The 15,504-nt window shown below is 43.9% G+C and overlaps 1 protein-coding gene and 1 long non-coding RNA gene across 2 annotated transcripts; both read left to right on the plus strand.

Moving 5' to 3' along the window:
• Positions 1-420: 420 nt before the first annotated feature.
• LOC135369936 (uncharacterized) lies at positions 421-1,506 on the plus strand. The gene is made up of 3 exons (XR_010415160.1): positions 421-545; positions 1,185-1,307; positions 1,490-1,506. It is a non-coding gene; the product is annotated as an uncharacterized LOC135369936 (long non-coding RNA).
• Positions 1,507-1,735: 229 nt separating this feature from the next.
• LOC135385946 (uncharacterized) lies at positions 1,736-7,462 on the plus strand. The gene is made up of 5 exons (XM_064615599.1): positions 1,736-1,799; positions 1,874-1,942; positions 2,589-2,800; positions 6,455-6,614; positions 7,296-7,462. The coding sequence occupies exons 1-5, from the start codon at positions 1,736-1,738 to the stop codon at positions 7,436-7,438; spliced, it is 648 nt and encodes a 215-aa protein (XP_064471669.1). The 3' UTR covers positions 7,439-7,462.
• The last annotated feature ends 8,042 nt before the right edge of the window (positions 7,463-15,504 follow it).

Genomic DNA, 15,504 nt, shown 5'->3' on the forward strand with positions numbered 1-15,504 from the left:
TGAAGCTCCCTTTCGGGACTGCCCATGCCATCATACCACTTCACCATGCTGTGTAGGATGTGTCATCACAATAATTATTTTTTGCCTTCTCCACACTTTGCAGATGATAAACTGTTCGCAGTCGTAAAATTCCCAGACGAAGAGGACTGTGTTGCGATTGTTCATGTAAATTGGCTGAACGGGGGTGTGTGCATGTGGCCTCCTGAGAAAAATGGCAATAAGCTGCGGGCACTCATCGAAGAAGGAACGATGCCAGCAGAGAATTGGTTCAGACAGAGGTGTCGGCCATTGGGTCTTTTCAGTGAGTATAATTAAACAGTTCCCTCTAATGCATGTGTGAGTCACTACTTAGTGTGCATCTTATACAGGTACCTATGAGCAAGCACGGCAAAAGCTTGCCGTTGCAGAGGTCACATCAGACCTATCCACTGATCAAGAGCTTGGACGTGGGAAACGACGGCGCATTGTTCGGAGCTTCAGTAGCTCAGATGAAGACGACATCAGTCTGCTTCCCAAGCCACCCACACCACCACCTTGTGTGAAACGTAAGATACAGGGTGTTTCATCGAATGTGATAAAAAAATCTGACTGTCAATGTACTCGCCTGACGATTGTGGGACTTTCGTCAATTATCTTCTGGAAATTTTTGTCACCATTTGGGAAGGCTTTGGCCAATTTCTAGTTGAGGGAAATTTATTTTTGTCAAGCAAAATTTGAAATATGAAGTCCTCCACTGATAACTGCAAACCCATCAGGAACTGTGTGCAGTATAGCAAAAGAACTAGTCGAAAAAAAAAATAGTGAACATGCTGCTCTAGCCCTGCTTTTTTCTCTAAAAAAAAGTGCAATCAGAAGTGCGGCAAGAGGAGAAAGTGTCCACACCTTCATTTGTTTTCCTTTCTTGTGACAAGACCGACGTTTTATTTTCTTTGCAATAAGACAGTCATCAGCACCAGCAAGATCAAACTGGGGGAAAAAAACGCGAACGATGAGGTGGGAACACTTCCTCCTCTTGCTGCACTTCCACATACACTTTTATACGACAATCAAGCAGGCAGGTTAAAGGAGCACTTCGACAAATTTTGTTCAACTACTATTTCTGTTGCTTTACTGTGCATAGGTTTCGTTGAGTCTGCGCTGTACTAGATGCAATAAGCGCATTCCCTACAACAACACCATTACAGTCTCATCACACAAGAAGCCAATCTCGTCACACAAGAAGCCAGGCTCGTCACGAAGTAGCAAAGATCTACCACAAACTCACCAGAGAGCATTCTGCCCGCCATACAGCGACGACGAGGATATTGGTGAGTTATGCTTTACACAATGTGTGGTGTTGCAGGATCTTTTGATACTCTGTGAAATGTGCACAAGGCAAGGGTTCGTTCAGTTCTTCTACTCTAAGCCACATGTATATATTTTTCTCAATCGCTATTCTTCTTTGCACGCAATCTTGTGCCTGCTGCTCATGTTAACTGACGATCACCAGCTGATGAACCTGAGGAGGCTATGATGTGCCATAGCAGTCAGAGGTCACCTGCTGCACCTTCCTTATCAAGCAGCCAGTCGTCTTTAGCAACGTCAGCCCGGGGTATTTTTTATTTATTTTGTCACATTTACAATATGATGCAGTTGAGACGATGAAATTGCTTTGAGTGTGAGGAAGGGTCAGGTAGCTAAATGCATGGTAGTACACAAGTGGCTTTGCATTGTTTCTATTTCAGGGTCTTGTGTAATGGCATCTGATGACTATGAAGCGGGATATATGCACAACCACCGAATTTCGCCTGCTGTGAAGGGTGAGTGGAATGCGACATTTAGACACAAAATTTGTGGTTGCCATGAGTAAAGGAGCACTTATCATTTTCATCAGAAAGCACTGCGTATAGCCAAGATACTAAAAGTGGGTCAAATGCGCTGCCAGGAAGCGCTGAGAATGCAGGTAAGCGGCAAGTAATATAGGATACTGTGTTGTTTACAAATAGGCAAAATCAAAGTCTTGTTTGCAAGTTAAAAGCATTTGAAAGCTTTTCCACTTATTGTGGCAGTTTGTATTCATTGTCACATGCTATAATTAGGCTAATTTTGCTGATCGGACTCGAAAATTAGCAGACTAAAAGTATTGTTTTCCTTTGCCAGTTTTGTATTGCTTTGCTTGAATACACTACCCCAATAAAAGTTGCTGAGTGTATGAGGCTTGTACTGAACACCGTCCACCCTCAAATCCGTCTTCCCTTACCACGGGGCTTCAATGAGGCATGCACGCACTTCCCTGTCTCTGCTGCATTCTTTCTCGCTCACGAACAGTCTTGCATGGACAGCACAAAACCAGGCAGCGACATCTCGTAAACGTCATGGAAACATGTTCTTCTGAGACTCTAACACGTGAAAGGATAGAACAAGCAAGATTCACATACCTCAGAACCATGAATATACAAATATTGAAGTTATGTAAAACTAGACAGCGACAGGACTTGAGCCTGTATATCCTGACTGCCGGTTCAAGGCCTGTCACTGCCTCGCTTTGCCGATGGCTGCCATATTCATGTGCCTAACCTATACCCATGCAACCATGAACTGCTTTTCAGCTTTCCAGAAAAGGGTGCTGACATTGCTACATTCCATCAGATATGAGGTTCAAGATATTTCAAGCCAACTAAGTCACAGTCTATCAAAGTTGAGCATCCACAAAGATGTGGACGAGCACGAGAAGCTTTTTGAGGAGCCTATAAATAACCTGGACGACTTTGTGGAGTTCGACAACCAGCTGCGAAATAACAAACAGAAGCAGACCGAAGTGGTTAGTGATGTGTGATTTTGCATGACCAAGGGCTCTTTGTATGGCATTTGTACATTGTGGCACACCTCATTTCTAGTAGGCATCGAAGTCACAAATACATGAGCAATTGTTCCCTCCGAATGTACCGTAAACCAACTAAAGCAATATATTGCAAGTGCCGGAAAATAAGCAGCAAAATAACAATGGTAGTGTTGTACTCTACAGAGCAACTTGAACTTAATGCAAACGTTGCCTCACGTCAAGCCTTCTCTTCCTACATCCCTACCGGTTCGCTGGATTTCTACCCATCTACCTTTTCTTGTGTATTCATTTGACAGGAATGCTTGCAACCTGTAAATATTTTGAGCTTTGCAGGTGCCTATTGCACTGTCTCTTCCTATCCAGGTGCCTAATGTGGTACATCTGCCATGCCTTTGGCCAGTCACAGAAAAAAACTTTTCGAATTAATCTTTGTCAATATATATGAAATGTTGACATTACATGCAATAGTTTCATTGCTCTTTAACAGTGGCTTCCTATGGGGTGTCTGTATTGAAATGTGCCCCATTTTTAATAGAAAGAGCGCTGTACGCAGGTGAAACTTAAAGTGCATTTGAAGTCCGGTGTTCCCCCACCCACATTTTTCTCCCTGCTGTGTCCAGGCAATTAAGTAATCTCCTATCTTTTTAGTTCTTCACTTTGTAACACAGGGGCACACAAAATGTGTAGACCATGCTAGCAATACAAGTCTATCGACTTCTTACAAAAAACATGCACCTGCGGTGTACTCCTCAACTTACAGAAAGTACTGCATGATATACATAATTCCTTTTCTGCAACTGTGTTACATTTCCAGAAAGAAATATGGTTTGCATTAGCACGGTTTTCATTTTTACAAAAAGTCACAGGACTTGGCGGTTGCTAAAATCAGTTCTGCAGTTAATCGGCTAATTTATGTACCAGCACTTAGCCTTAACCACAGATTATGAGCATATCGTAAATACCAGATTGAGGTCCAGCATTTATATGCTGAAATTGCATGCTGCAATGAATGCAACTCCAGAGGTTGCTCCACATAGAAAGTAATCGGAAGAAAAGAGTGACAGTGATGTCGACATCTTCGCCCTGGCTAGTCGTTAGCGTAGCAACATTACCTGGAACGCAGCCACCCCAACCTGGATTACCATGATAGGTATTTCTTTTTTGTCGTTTCGTTCTGTTTGTCCTATCATCTGCGCTCTCACAAAATGCAGGCAGGAAAAACATATGATAACCGTCATCTGCATTGCCTGCTTCCAATGCTGCTATTGTGGAAAGCCAGATGGGGGATGTCGATGTTATTGTCGCCCTCTTTCTCATTCAGGCTTCGAGGTGAAGTAATAGGGTCGATAACCCAAGCAGAGAGAGCTGAAGCACTCTCACTTCAGCGAGTGGCTGGTAAATATGGAGGTTCGGCTTGAACTTCACAATCGCAACATGCTCTCCCAATGAAAAGAAAGCTATTATACCACTGCAGTTATTCATTGCTTAATTGCACAAGTGACTGCATTCAAATCAGATGCTCCTTTAAGTGAGCTTCATATGTGTCCCAGTCAGTGTGATTTAGGGTCACCAGCAGAGAGTAGCAGTTCACAGGTTGGCAGTAGCATGAAGGATGCTGCTCTTTCGTTAACAAATCATTCTTTTGCTTTGGGTCCTAACAACGCAGGGTGCTTTTTGCAGCCGAATGCCAACTTGCATAATTGTTGTGTTTCGTATGCATTTAAGAGCTGTTTACGTGATGCCCGTGTTCTGTTCCCCAACACACTCTAGAAGTGTAAAGCCCACATCTCTCCACTAAAATGTGTAGTCAGGTGTATTTTAAAGGCTCTGAATCGCTTCAAATGATGTCATCAGCATACAGCGCAAGCTCTAATGACAGTGATCAGTGAGACCTCTAATTCTTGTGGATGTTTTCTGGGCTAATTCTATCTGAAATCGAACAAGCCTGTTCATTTAATGGCTCAAATGAATGGGGGAAAATATATTGAAGCCATTGGTAAGTCAGGAGAAATAATGTCTTTCTGAACTCTCTGCATGGTTCAGAAAACAGGAGAAGAGGAAAAAACTGCCTCTGAAAAGATGTCGCTGCATGCGGGTTTGAGCGTCACCTGCAAGGCTATTTCTTGTCACAGTATAGTGATATCTTACTCTGGCTTTAGACCAGCTATGGTGCAGGAGGATCCTGCATTGTCAGTGCTGTGTCATTTTTTTTTATTCATCTGATTATAACACTGTTATGAATGCAAACACTCAGAATGGCTTCAACTGATAGCAGTTAGTTTTCAGGCGAAGTCATGCTTTTTATTCCGTCTTAGCACTGCGAAGCGACTGTGGCTGTCAGTGGCATACAGATGTAGACAGAAGGAGAGGTGTTCAATTCAGTGCACCGTAAGCAATACAGTAACCAACACAAGGCTTGACGTTTCGGGTCTTATGTTGTTTACTGTGTTGCTTGCCGGTGCGCTGATTTTGATACACATGTCTACTCCCGGCCTCTGGACTATATTCAAATGGAGAAAGTATAGCAGGAATGAGTGTGTGTGTGTATGTGTGTGTGGGGGGGGGGGTAGCATGCATCCTTGGCTGACTTTAGGAGGAACTGTGCCGACATTCACCTGGAAAGTCGTGAAAACAAGGGCTGAAACACTGCGTGAAAAAAAAAATCGATTTTGCTACATGTATACAGAGTACAGATGCTGATAAAAATTTACGGAACACCAGAGCGACGTATCTCTTGATCGGAACGAGATCATAGCAGACAACGGGAGTGGACACACTTACTGAGAGGTGCATGGAGTACCCTGTCACCTGTTTTTAAGTCTATCTACTCCTGTTTGCAGCAATGGTATCGCTCCGATGGCTATATACACCGCTCCGGTGTTTCGTAAACTTTTGTCGGGAGCTGTACCACTGTTTAACTGTGCTCTTCATATTGAGCCGACAAGAATATTCACAGTGCACCTACCCATCAAGTCCGAATTTTAATTTTTCTTCTGTGTAGACTAAGGCCTCTCTACGATATATGAAATTTTCGAGGCAATTTTTTGGTAGGCTTTTGTAAACAATGGCTCCTGAAAGTCTTCATTTTTCGGAGGTACCTAAAGAGGTATCACTTCCGTTCGTGATACAATAGAGCAACAAATTACATATCATTCACCAGCCCTATGAATAATAAATCTTATCAGTTTTGTAAATTGCCTGGAAAGTTGCACTGAATATGGTGCTTTGTGGTGCTTTGAGTCAACTTCTAAAATGTTTTCCCAGATAAACAAAAACAGACACAACACTGTCTATGCAGGAGCGTCTTGCGCCATAGGTAGTCTAAAGCCAGAACAAAAAAATCTCTAAATTGTGACACGAAAGAGCCTTGCAGAGGACGCCCAAACCCCCACACAACGACATCTTCTGAGAGGCAGTCCTTTCCCTTTGCCCGATCTCGCACGGTGCGCAGCACAGGATATTCTGAAAGTGTTTGTCTCTCCTAGCTCACCAATGTGTTGAACATATATTTTCCTCCGTTCATTCGAGACATCAAATGCTTGTTCAATTTGTGATAGAACTAACCTCTGGTATGCATTGACACATGTACACTGACACTAAATAGACTTTTCTGCTTTACTCCTCACCATACAGCGTACATTCCTGGCAATGTTTGGAGGCCGTGGCACTGCAGACCACGTGGCACGAATCCTGTCTCGTGTTATCACGAATGACCTTGCCACAGAATTCAGCTGGTTTGGCGCAAGGGGGAAAAGATCGTTCAAAGACCTTGCATTCGCAGACCTACTTTGTGGTAAGTATAGCCTAACTTGAGAGGGTTTGCTACTTTGCTAACAGTGGCATAAAATCATGCTAGTTATAACAGAGAAAATATTTAATTGGGTGTTCTTGCAAACAGATAATTTAGACATGATGGAAAGTGCATGACATGTAACATTTGACCCTTAGGTAATCTTGATTCTCCTTTTGATAGAACAAACTGCCATAAGAGAGCACAGCTGGAGAAGCCATCTTCTATATTCCTATTGTTTCTTTTACCTCATAGTTATTCTGCTTCCCCACATTCAGTATGCGAAGTTCAGCTGTGTTTTCCGTACAAGGAAGTGATTTGGAAAACCACTGACTCCATCTACAAAGCTTCTCAATTTTTTAATAGGAGATGCCTTGAACAAGAATTCTGTCAAATTCTAGCTGTCTGGAGTTTCTGCTGAAGGGCTTCATTAAAATATTTATTGTGCATCTCTGATAATTAGCCAACTTGTATTTGCGTAACTTGTTGTCAGCACTACCTGTCTTTTTGTGTATACAGGCGCACAAAACATGCCTGTGTGTACATGTTCATGTGACACTTGTACAGGTTGTACAATGTACACAATGAGTTTAGAAAAGCAGACTTGGAGTATTTAGGAGGTACACACAATTCAGCTGACTGGACTATTGCTTACTACTACTTATTACTTTTACAAATCTGTAGAGTCCATCAGATCTTCACTGCCAAAGGACAAGCAGAACACAACGTTCAAGGATATTGAAGATGCAGTGAAATCATGGCTACGTCATGCAAAAGAAAGGAAGGACAGGCAGGCAGAAAAGACGAGCAAAGGGGGGTCATCGTAAGCCTCAACTATATTGTGTTTGGGCTGTCAATCCTCATTGCATTCTCTAGTTTAGAATGTGTATGCCATTGTGCCTTGTGTGTTACTTTTATAGCACGGTATGCCCCAGCAGACAGGCTCTGTTGCTGCTTTTCTTGTTGGGTTTCTCTACCAACACAAGTACCCCTCGCATATAGCCCACATATTGTGATTTCTCATCATAGTCACAGTGCTGTGGTGGTGGAGGGTAAGGAACAGCTCCATGTGGTGCTCTGACACAGCACTTGCAGTCGCGACAGGGGACAATGTGTGACCTGATCTTACCAACGTCACAAAGAACAAGGCACAAGGCCTCGGTCACCCTATAACACAGCCGCAAGTGTCATTCGCAAGTCTGGTTGATATTGAAACGTCGCAAGCATACATTCCTTCGAACACAACAGTACTCGGATGTTTTAGCAGAATAACGTATTGGTAGACTGTGCAAGGTAATTGTGAACACAAACAAATTAGTTACTGTAAGTCACCAAGGGTCGACACAAGTTTTTCACTGGGACATGTCACTGCGGAAGGTCCACAGGGTACCAAAAATGCCAGAGGTAAAATTCAAAATTAGGGATTTTATTTAATGTACATAGTGTGCAAATGCGATCTCTAACGTCAGTTTATAGCCAATGTGTCAAAGCTCCCCGCCGAAGGGGAAGTTCATCGGTGGTGTGAGCTGTTTCTGAACTATTCAGGCATGGTACTTAAGTGAAAGACAGTGTGCATATACTATGTTCTTCGTTACTGTAATTCAAGGACATTTAGAGCATTTTTAAGAGTTTTCTTGTCAGGGGTGCTGTCATATGGATGTTTCATGATACGTTTTTACCACTTTTATGCCTCACGGGACTGTTCATTCAGCAAACAATTTCTCATCTGCAAAGTGACTGCTTGTATTATTTTTTGGAGTGTTCTATTTGATGATGTCTTTTAGAAAACTGTGTAATTTCGTTCTGTTTTAGCAGCGCATAGCTGATTGTTCTCTGTGCACTATACTGACATATATCACATTCAGTTGCTCAGTTTTCACTGTGATACATTGCGGTTGTGTGATATTTTCATATATTTCTATGTGGACGTGTGTCTCGAAAATTTCTAGCACCCTTCTAGTCAAGGATGTTAAAGTCTAAGTTTACGGACTTGCGCATATCCTTTCTATTACTGTTGTAAGTTACACGAATATGTTATATTGCGAATTCAATGTAAAAAAAAAGTTTGGTGAATGTATGTGTTTCATATTTTTTGTAATACTGTTCAGTGTATGGTGAAACGAATAAATATAACAGGGGCACATCAATGCATGGTGATATTTCATAATTTTCTTGAGTGGGTACAACAATAAAGAACCATATACATTGGTACCAAACACGTCCGACATATGTAATAAAGCGGCATCGCCAGGATTTCTCGCGGACAACCCGGGATGTGCCATAGGGACGTCATATGACGTCCAAGAGACGTCACAAATAGCTCCCCAGGACGTCCCCAATGTCCCATACAGGATACCCTTTGACGTCCGTGGGATGTCATTGTGTTGTCTGGGAATGTACACATTCAAGCATACTCGCGTCAAGAATTGATATGCACCCTGACGCCGTCAGTTTGAGCATATCATCGTGTCGTTTTATGATCAACCACATGACTTCACTACGCGGCGAGTATAAATGAAGGGCATTGGTGAAGTTAGGCCTAAACAGTTTCCGTTTGTAGGACACGACAAACACTATACTTGTCTCCGTACACTCTTAGTGGAACTTCTCTTCCGGTTTCAAAAAGCTAGCACTATGCACGTGCTACTGATCATGACAATGGGATTCAACCTAATTTCAACAAGAAAGCTGCTCACCTGAAGCCGAGACGAAGATACAAAGGTGCAGCTACGCAGCAGAGCGCCAACCGCCAACTTTCGGAACCGCAGCAACCGCAGTTCGTGAGCCTACGTTTGTGAGAGCACGGTCAACAGACGATGGTCCCTCGGATCTCTCGCTGGTATCGAAGCGGGAGAAAAAATATCATTTGATTCGATCGCATTGTCGCTGGACTGATTGCAATACGGCTGACAAACGTCGATCGTGCTCGCTGCAGTTCTTAAACAGAGTATGCTCTGTGAAATGGTTATACACAAGAGTCTGTACCCATTTACTGGGAATCTCTCTATTTTTTCTTTGTTATTTTACATAATTTTTTTTTCAGTGTAGGCGAGTAGGCTTGAGCTACACTGTGTGAAAAAAATCTCCGAAAAAAACCCTAACGTACGTTGGACGAACAAGAATTGCTAGGAAAGAGAAACTGAGTTCTGGTGTGTCACCAATTTCTAGGCCTGAGAATTTATGAAGAAATTCGTGGGGAGCATTCTCAAAGTGTGTACGGAAGTCAATGAACATGGCGTCCACGTGTGACGGTACATATAAACCATGCGTAAAACGCGCAAGCTGTGTTTCGCAGAACAGCGCCGAAATACATACTGTGTGCTAGAAAAGAATGAGCTAGAGCAGGGGAAATTGACACAAATTGTTGGGAAGAGTGAACAAGAGTGAAGCAGGAGCATGTTACCTACCTTCGCATGAGAGCATACATACTCATAGCATTCACGTTCATGCCATGTTCGCTACTCTGCCAGCAAACACTTCTTTAGTCTGCAAGTCATAGCCCGGCTAGAATTTCGTACAAACATGTATATGCAGTTTATAAGGGACAGGGCTCACAGGAGTCTGGGGTTAACGAAATTGGGTTAATAGAATGGGCCTGTAGTTACCTGTAGTCTGTTTCCTACTGGCTTTATTTATTGGCACAAGCTTGCTGTCCTCCAATCATCCGGGTTGCCACAGCAGTCTAAACTTTGCGATGTTATTTCATCCAGCAGGACCTCTAATACATCATTCGTGGTTTTCGTTAACTTAGAGGTAATGTTATAGCTTTCACAGCTACAGGATGCTATAAGAGGGGGGGGATATGTTTAGTAGTAGCTGTGCCTTGTGCTGGAAGTAGAGGACTGGCCGACCTTGATTTCGGGAGTACTCATTCATAACGGATCGGCGGAGGCTAGGCGTTACCATGGTACCATAAATTGAGAGATCTTTACTTCGGATTTGCATTTGCGTACCAAAGTTTCGCGATTTACATATCAAAGTACGTGCTCCTCGCAGGACTAGCGAATAGAGGGTGGATTCAGGTAATGGTCGCCTTTAATCCTACTGACTCGCGTTTTAAAGTATAAAAAACGCAATATTAGGCATATTAGGCAATTAGTCATCCGGTAGGTACAAGCTCTTCCCCACAGGATCTCCGCATGGCCGCACAGCCTGCCCTCAAGAATGGCATCTGTGCTGCTCTCACAGCTTTTTTAAAAATATCTGTAACGGTTAGAAGAACACCCATTATATCATGTTATGATATTTACCTTGTCTTCACATCTAAATGCCTCTCTACAAGAACATGTATCACATTCAACCTGCTGCTGTGTATTCGCTTTACTTTCTAATGTCAGCTGTTACCTCACAACTCTACATACGAAGTCATTCTACACGTGAAATTTAATACACATATCATTAACGTGATAGTCGTCTCGTGACCTCGAGTTATTTACGAATATCAATCTCGTTGTAGTATTTATATCGACTTTGCCTGTAAATTTCAGGGAACGAGGTCATCTATTAGATTAAACCTACATCTGCGTATTCGTTATCCGTTTTAATGTCAAAGATCGTTTGGGAACTGCGTGAGATTCACACATGCTCTCTGTCCTTTCGAGAAACAATTTTCTTCTGATTGACACACGACACCTGCTTGTATATCCAGGACGATAACTGTTTTCATATATCAGCTTCTTCAGAACTGCGGGCAGTTTTGTGAGCAACGAATATCGGTGGGCAACGGGTAATGAGAGAAAATGTGAATATTTTCCCTGAACAACATGAGATATTAAAGGAAAGCAGAAGAATTGAAGCCAACGCCACCGACAGGCAATTGAGAATTTCGTTACAGTATTGAATGAAAAACGCAGCTGTGAGCAAGCCAGCTTGCCCCGAAACTCGCGTGTTCCTTTGAAGGGTAAAGTGAGGCGCTTCATGCGTTTCACGTCACCGGACGTCAGAAAACGTCATAAATTTAACGTCACGATGACATCAGGTGGCTAGTCCGTACTGGTTGGTCCTCATGAGGATGACGTTGCTTCCTGAGCGATGATTGGTCGTTTCGAAATTTGTTCAGGGGCGCTCAAACAGGTGACAGCGCGTCGGCAGTGCCGGCTGGAACCGGCGTACACGGAATCGCCGGTGTCCCTCTTGGAAGGTCCATGTTCTGTGTTGTGGTTGTGTTGGTCTGCGAATTCCATTCTTTGTTGTTGTTGTTTTTTTCGTTAAACGCTGGCCGGACCATGTCAGTGTCTTCGAAAAGCCATCGACGACAGGGAAAAATGCCTGCGCAACGCTCCTGGTCTGCTGCTTGGTGAAGAAACGATTCGAGAGACCGAACGCCTTGTTCTTCCGATACCCGGTCAACGACAGTCGAGACGTAAGTCATTTGTTATTGCTTACTGCCTTACAACACCGCATTCATTTCGTGTTTTCTAGATAACTAGCTCAACCGTCACTGTGAATCCCGGCCTACGTTGTGACCCACCGCGCAGCTTTGTACTTACGATTGTAGATTGTATTTATTTGCGTAAAACAATATCATTTTCAAGTTATGATTAAATAACCGCTCGTGCCCTACAGTCTAAAGGCATGACACTACGGCAAGTCTGTGATTCTTGGTGATTTCAGTAGACATGCTTTATCCGACGTTGTTAACTTAGTAAGTGTCCTGTACGTAGCACCAAAGACAAGTGTGTCTGGGTATTCGGCCTGGATATATCATTGTTAGGTAGCGCAATAACATATATTTTTGTACTTAGGTCATTCGTCACAACCCATAGCTGCGAGCTCCTCACAACAGTACCACAATGGTTCTTTTTTCTCGCATTGAATACGAGCTTTTGTCTTTGTGTTTACATTGGAAATTTCACCATGCAACTTTACCATGCATATCTGTGTATCTGATCCTCCTTTTAACCTTGCACCATTTGAACTCCATCCCCCCGTAGCAGCCTTACAGTCCTTGCCCGAGGCATTTCACCGTCGTCAGGCTTCTTCATGCAAATTCCGGAGCAAATGTCATCTACTTTTTGTTACTGCAAACATGCTGTGTACGTGTCGCTTGCATATACCTGTACCACACAATAAAATATATGATATCAGATGAACAACAGAGGCTCCGTCGTTTTTCTGCAACTCCCACTGCATCCTAGAAAACGCGAACCAAAAACAACAGAAGAGAGAAACAAGAAGTAGGGGGATCTATTTATTTTCACTGGAAGGAGAGATAAACAAGAAACAACAACAAACACGGGAAGGAGAGCAGAAAGGATGAAAGTAGTGCGAGAGAAACGCGCGCCACGTCATTCGAAATAATACAAAAAAGGCGGCTAGTCCTCAGTCATTGGTCCAGTGCCGGAAGTCACGTGAGTTTTCCGCCGCAATAGGCTTCTAGCTGCAGCTTCGCAGCCCTGAGCAAGCCCAGGCAAAAATCTTTTGAACTAATACCAGTTGAACTGCGCCATCGAACAGGGACCAGTTCAAATGGAATCACTTCAACTGGTTACAGATCAACAATGATGTTTGCAACCAATCCCAATCTCAACTGGGGACGGTTAGAAATCAGTTGGGCCAACTGGAACCAGTTGAGACTGGGACCGGCCAGAAAGCAGTTGGGCCAATGATACAAAACAACAACGACTTTATTACAGGATGATCACTGGGGAGTTTCATCGCCGGGGGCGATACTCTACCCCATTTCTGGTGGTGATGCTGGGAATGAAATAATGAGCCCCTTCACAATAAGGATCGAAGTCCTGTGGTGTCCAGAAAGGTGAAGAGAGCCTTGAGGGCAGAGCGTTGGTGTGCTGGATGTGGCCAGGGACCAAGCAATTTTGTGAGAGACAGGGGGCGGGAGTGTAGCTCCTTGAGGGATCCGGAGGGTACGGTTCGGGAAGGTTGGTAGTGTGGGCAATAGAGGATAATGTACTATAGATCTTCAACAGCACCGCAGTGGCTGCAGTGGGGAGAGGCAACTTGTCTCAAGTGGACCGACGATCTCCTCTCACCAGTGCAATATGCGTCCGTCTCCGAGACGAGAGAGCTGCTTCGGCGGCGCTGTCAGCCTGTTCCATTGCCTTCGACACCGCAATGGGCTGAAACCCATTGGAGAACGAGCCTATGCCCTGCTTCGTAGATAAGTTTGTAAGCCATTAACACATCCATAACCAACGGTGCGGAGGAGCCTCGGATGCCAGAATTTTCAATTGCTTGCTGCGCAGATGTTGGGTCAGTGAATATCACCCGATTCCGTGGTGTAAAGTGAACGATGTGCTGCAGAAAGAGAAGTATGACATAGAGTTCCGCAGCTGATGATGAGGTTTGATGCGAAAGGCGACGTCCTTCAACTACGCCTTCGGATGGGATGACGAACGCAGACGCGGACTTGCCATTTCGAGATGTGGCACCGGTGTATGCGGTGGAAGAGGTAGAAACATCGCGTCTATGAGAGAGGATTCTCGAAGGACTTGAGGGGGAACCTGATCTCTGCGTTCCCGGAGGTCCGGAAGACGTGCGAAGGTGGGTGGCACAGGCAGAGACCAGGGGGCGTTTGGAGGTGTGACGTCCTAAGATATGAAGCCAGTGAGATCGTGTCCTCTGCGCTATGCGATGGAAATCACTTTCATGACGGTATCGAACTTTCCTGAGGAGTGGCTGACGAGGAATGTGCGCACACAAACGTAGGAAGTGTCGAGCCCTTTCTCGCTCACGGAGGACCTCCATCGGGAGTTCACCAGCTTCAGCTAGGACTTGATGTGTTTCAGCAATTCTTGGAACTCCAAGGCAGCGACGAAGGCTTCAGGCGAACAGGGTCCGAAGGTTATTGAACGATGTTGTAGAAACCCTTTGCAAGACAGGAAGGCTGTAAATCACAGTCGCCCTCACCAAAGCCGCGTGAACGGCAACACTTCAAAAACATCACTTCAAAACATCACTTCGAGACCTGTCCCATAGAGTTGTTGCCTTGGAAGAAAGGACAGCAGCAGGAACTGCGACAGAAAGCGACGTTACTCATGTCGTGGAGGAGGTCCTCCAGGAGCCACTTCTCACTCTTGAGGAGTGGGAAGTCCTGGAAGAGAGGCTTCAGGACAGTACTACGAGGAAAGCGCTTGTAAGAACACATAAGTGCACTGGAACAGAAACTAAATACCCTTCTTGAATGGCATTCCTTGCATGAGTAACAAGTACCAGCTGTTTCGAAACACCCATTTGAATAACACACCAACAGAACAGTCCATTTTGGCAAATGTAGTCCAGCTTGTGACTCATCATTCATACAATTAGTTTGTCTTAGAGTGCACATTGTGTTTTGCTGTGTCAGCAGATTTGTATCAGATTGATTTGCACCCTTAGAAACCTTCTGTCGAATTCAGGAAAGTACTTAATAAACATTTTCATTCATGTAAGGTTGACCGCCTAGCTGTCGTTGGGGGCAGGACGCTAAGCGATGTTGTGAGACTGGTCATGGAAACGTGCACAAGAAAGAAGCTGCAGCAACAGTTGACTGTTGAGGGCCGCAATGGCAAAAAAGCTTTCAAGGGGACAAGACTTTTTTCTTGTGTCCTGGGTAAGTAACGTTTTCGAAGCTTACTATGGAGTCTTCCTTGTGACACTTACTAAGAATTAAGGGCACTGACTAATGGCGGAAAATTGTTAAGGTTGTAGCTGTAAGTGATCGTACGTGTTGCTGACATTTTGGAGCTTTTTACTGTAAGGCTCTACCACATAAATGTGTTTATTCAGGGCGGACTTTCCTTCAACATTACAGGATCTTTATGGCCAAGAAATTGGAGCTCCATGCGTACCATTTTTACCGTTATGTCTCGGCAGCATTTGAGTGAGGCATTAGTTAACTGACAAATTATTAATGAACTTAAATGCATTCATTAACTTCTTAATTAGTGCATTC

Source organism: Ornithodoros turicata, chromosome 1 (assembly GCF_037126465.1).
Source record: "Ornithodoros turicata isolate Travis chromosome 1, ASM3712646v1, whole genome shotgun sequence".
Classification (NCBI taxonomy): domain Eukaryota; kingdom Metazoa; phylum Arthropoda; class Arachnida; order Ixodida; family Argasidae; genus Ornithodoros; species Ornithodoros turicata.

Coding starts and splice junctions, on each gene's coding strand:
- LOC135385946 (XM_064615599.1), top strand. CDS start 1,736: ATGGCATCTGATGACTATGAAGCGGGATATATGCACAACCACCGAATT. Junction 1,800..1,873: donor AATTTCGCCTGCTGTGAAGG/GTGAGTGGAATG, acceptor CATTTTCATCAG/AAAGCACTGCGTATAGCCAA. Junction 1,943..2,588: donor AGGAAGCGCTGAGAATGCAG/GTAAGCGGCAAG, acceptor ACTGCTTTTCAG/CTTTCCAGAAAAGGGTGCTG.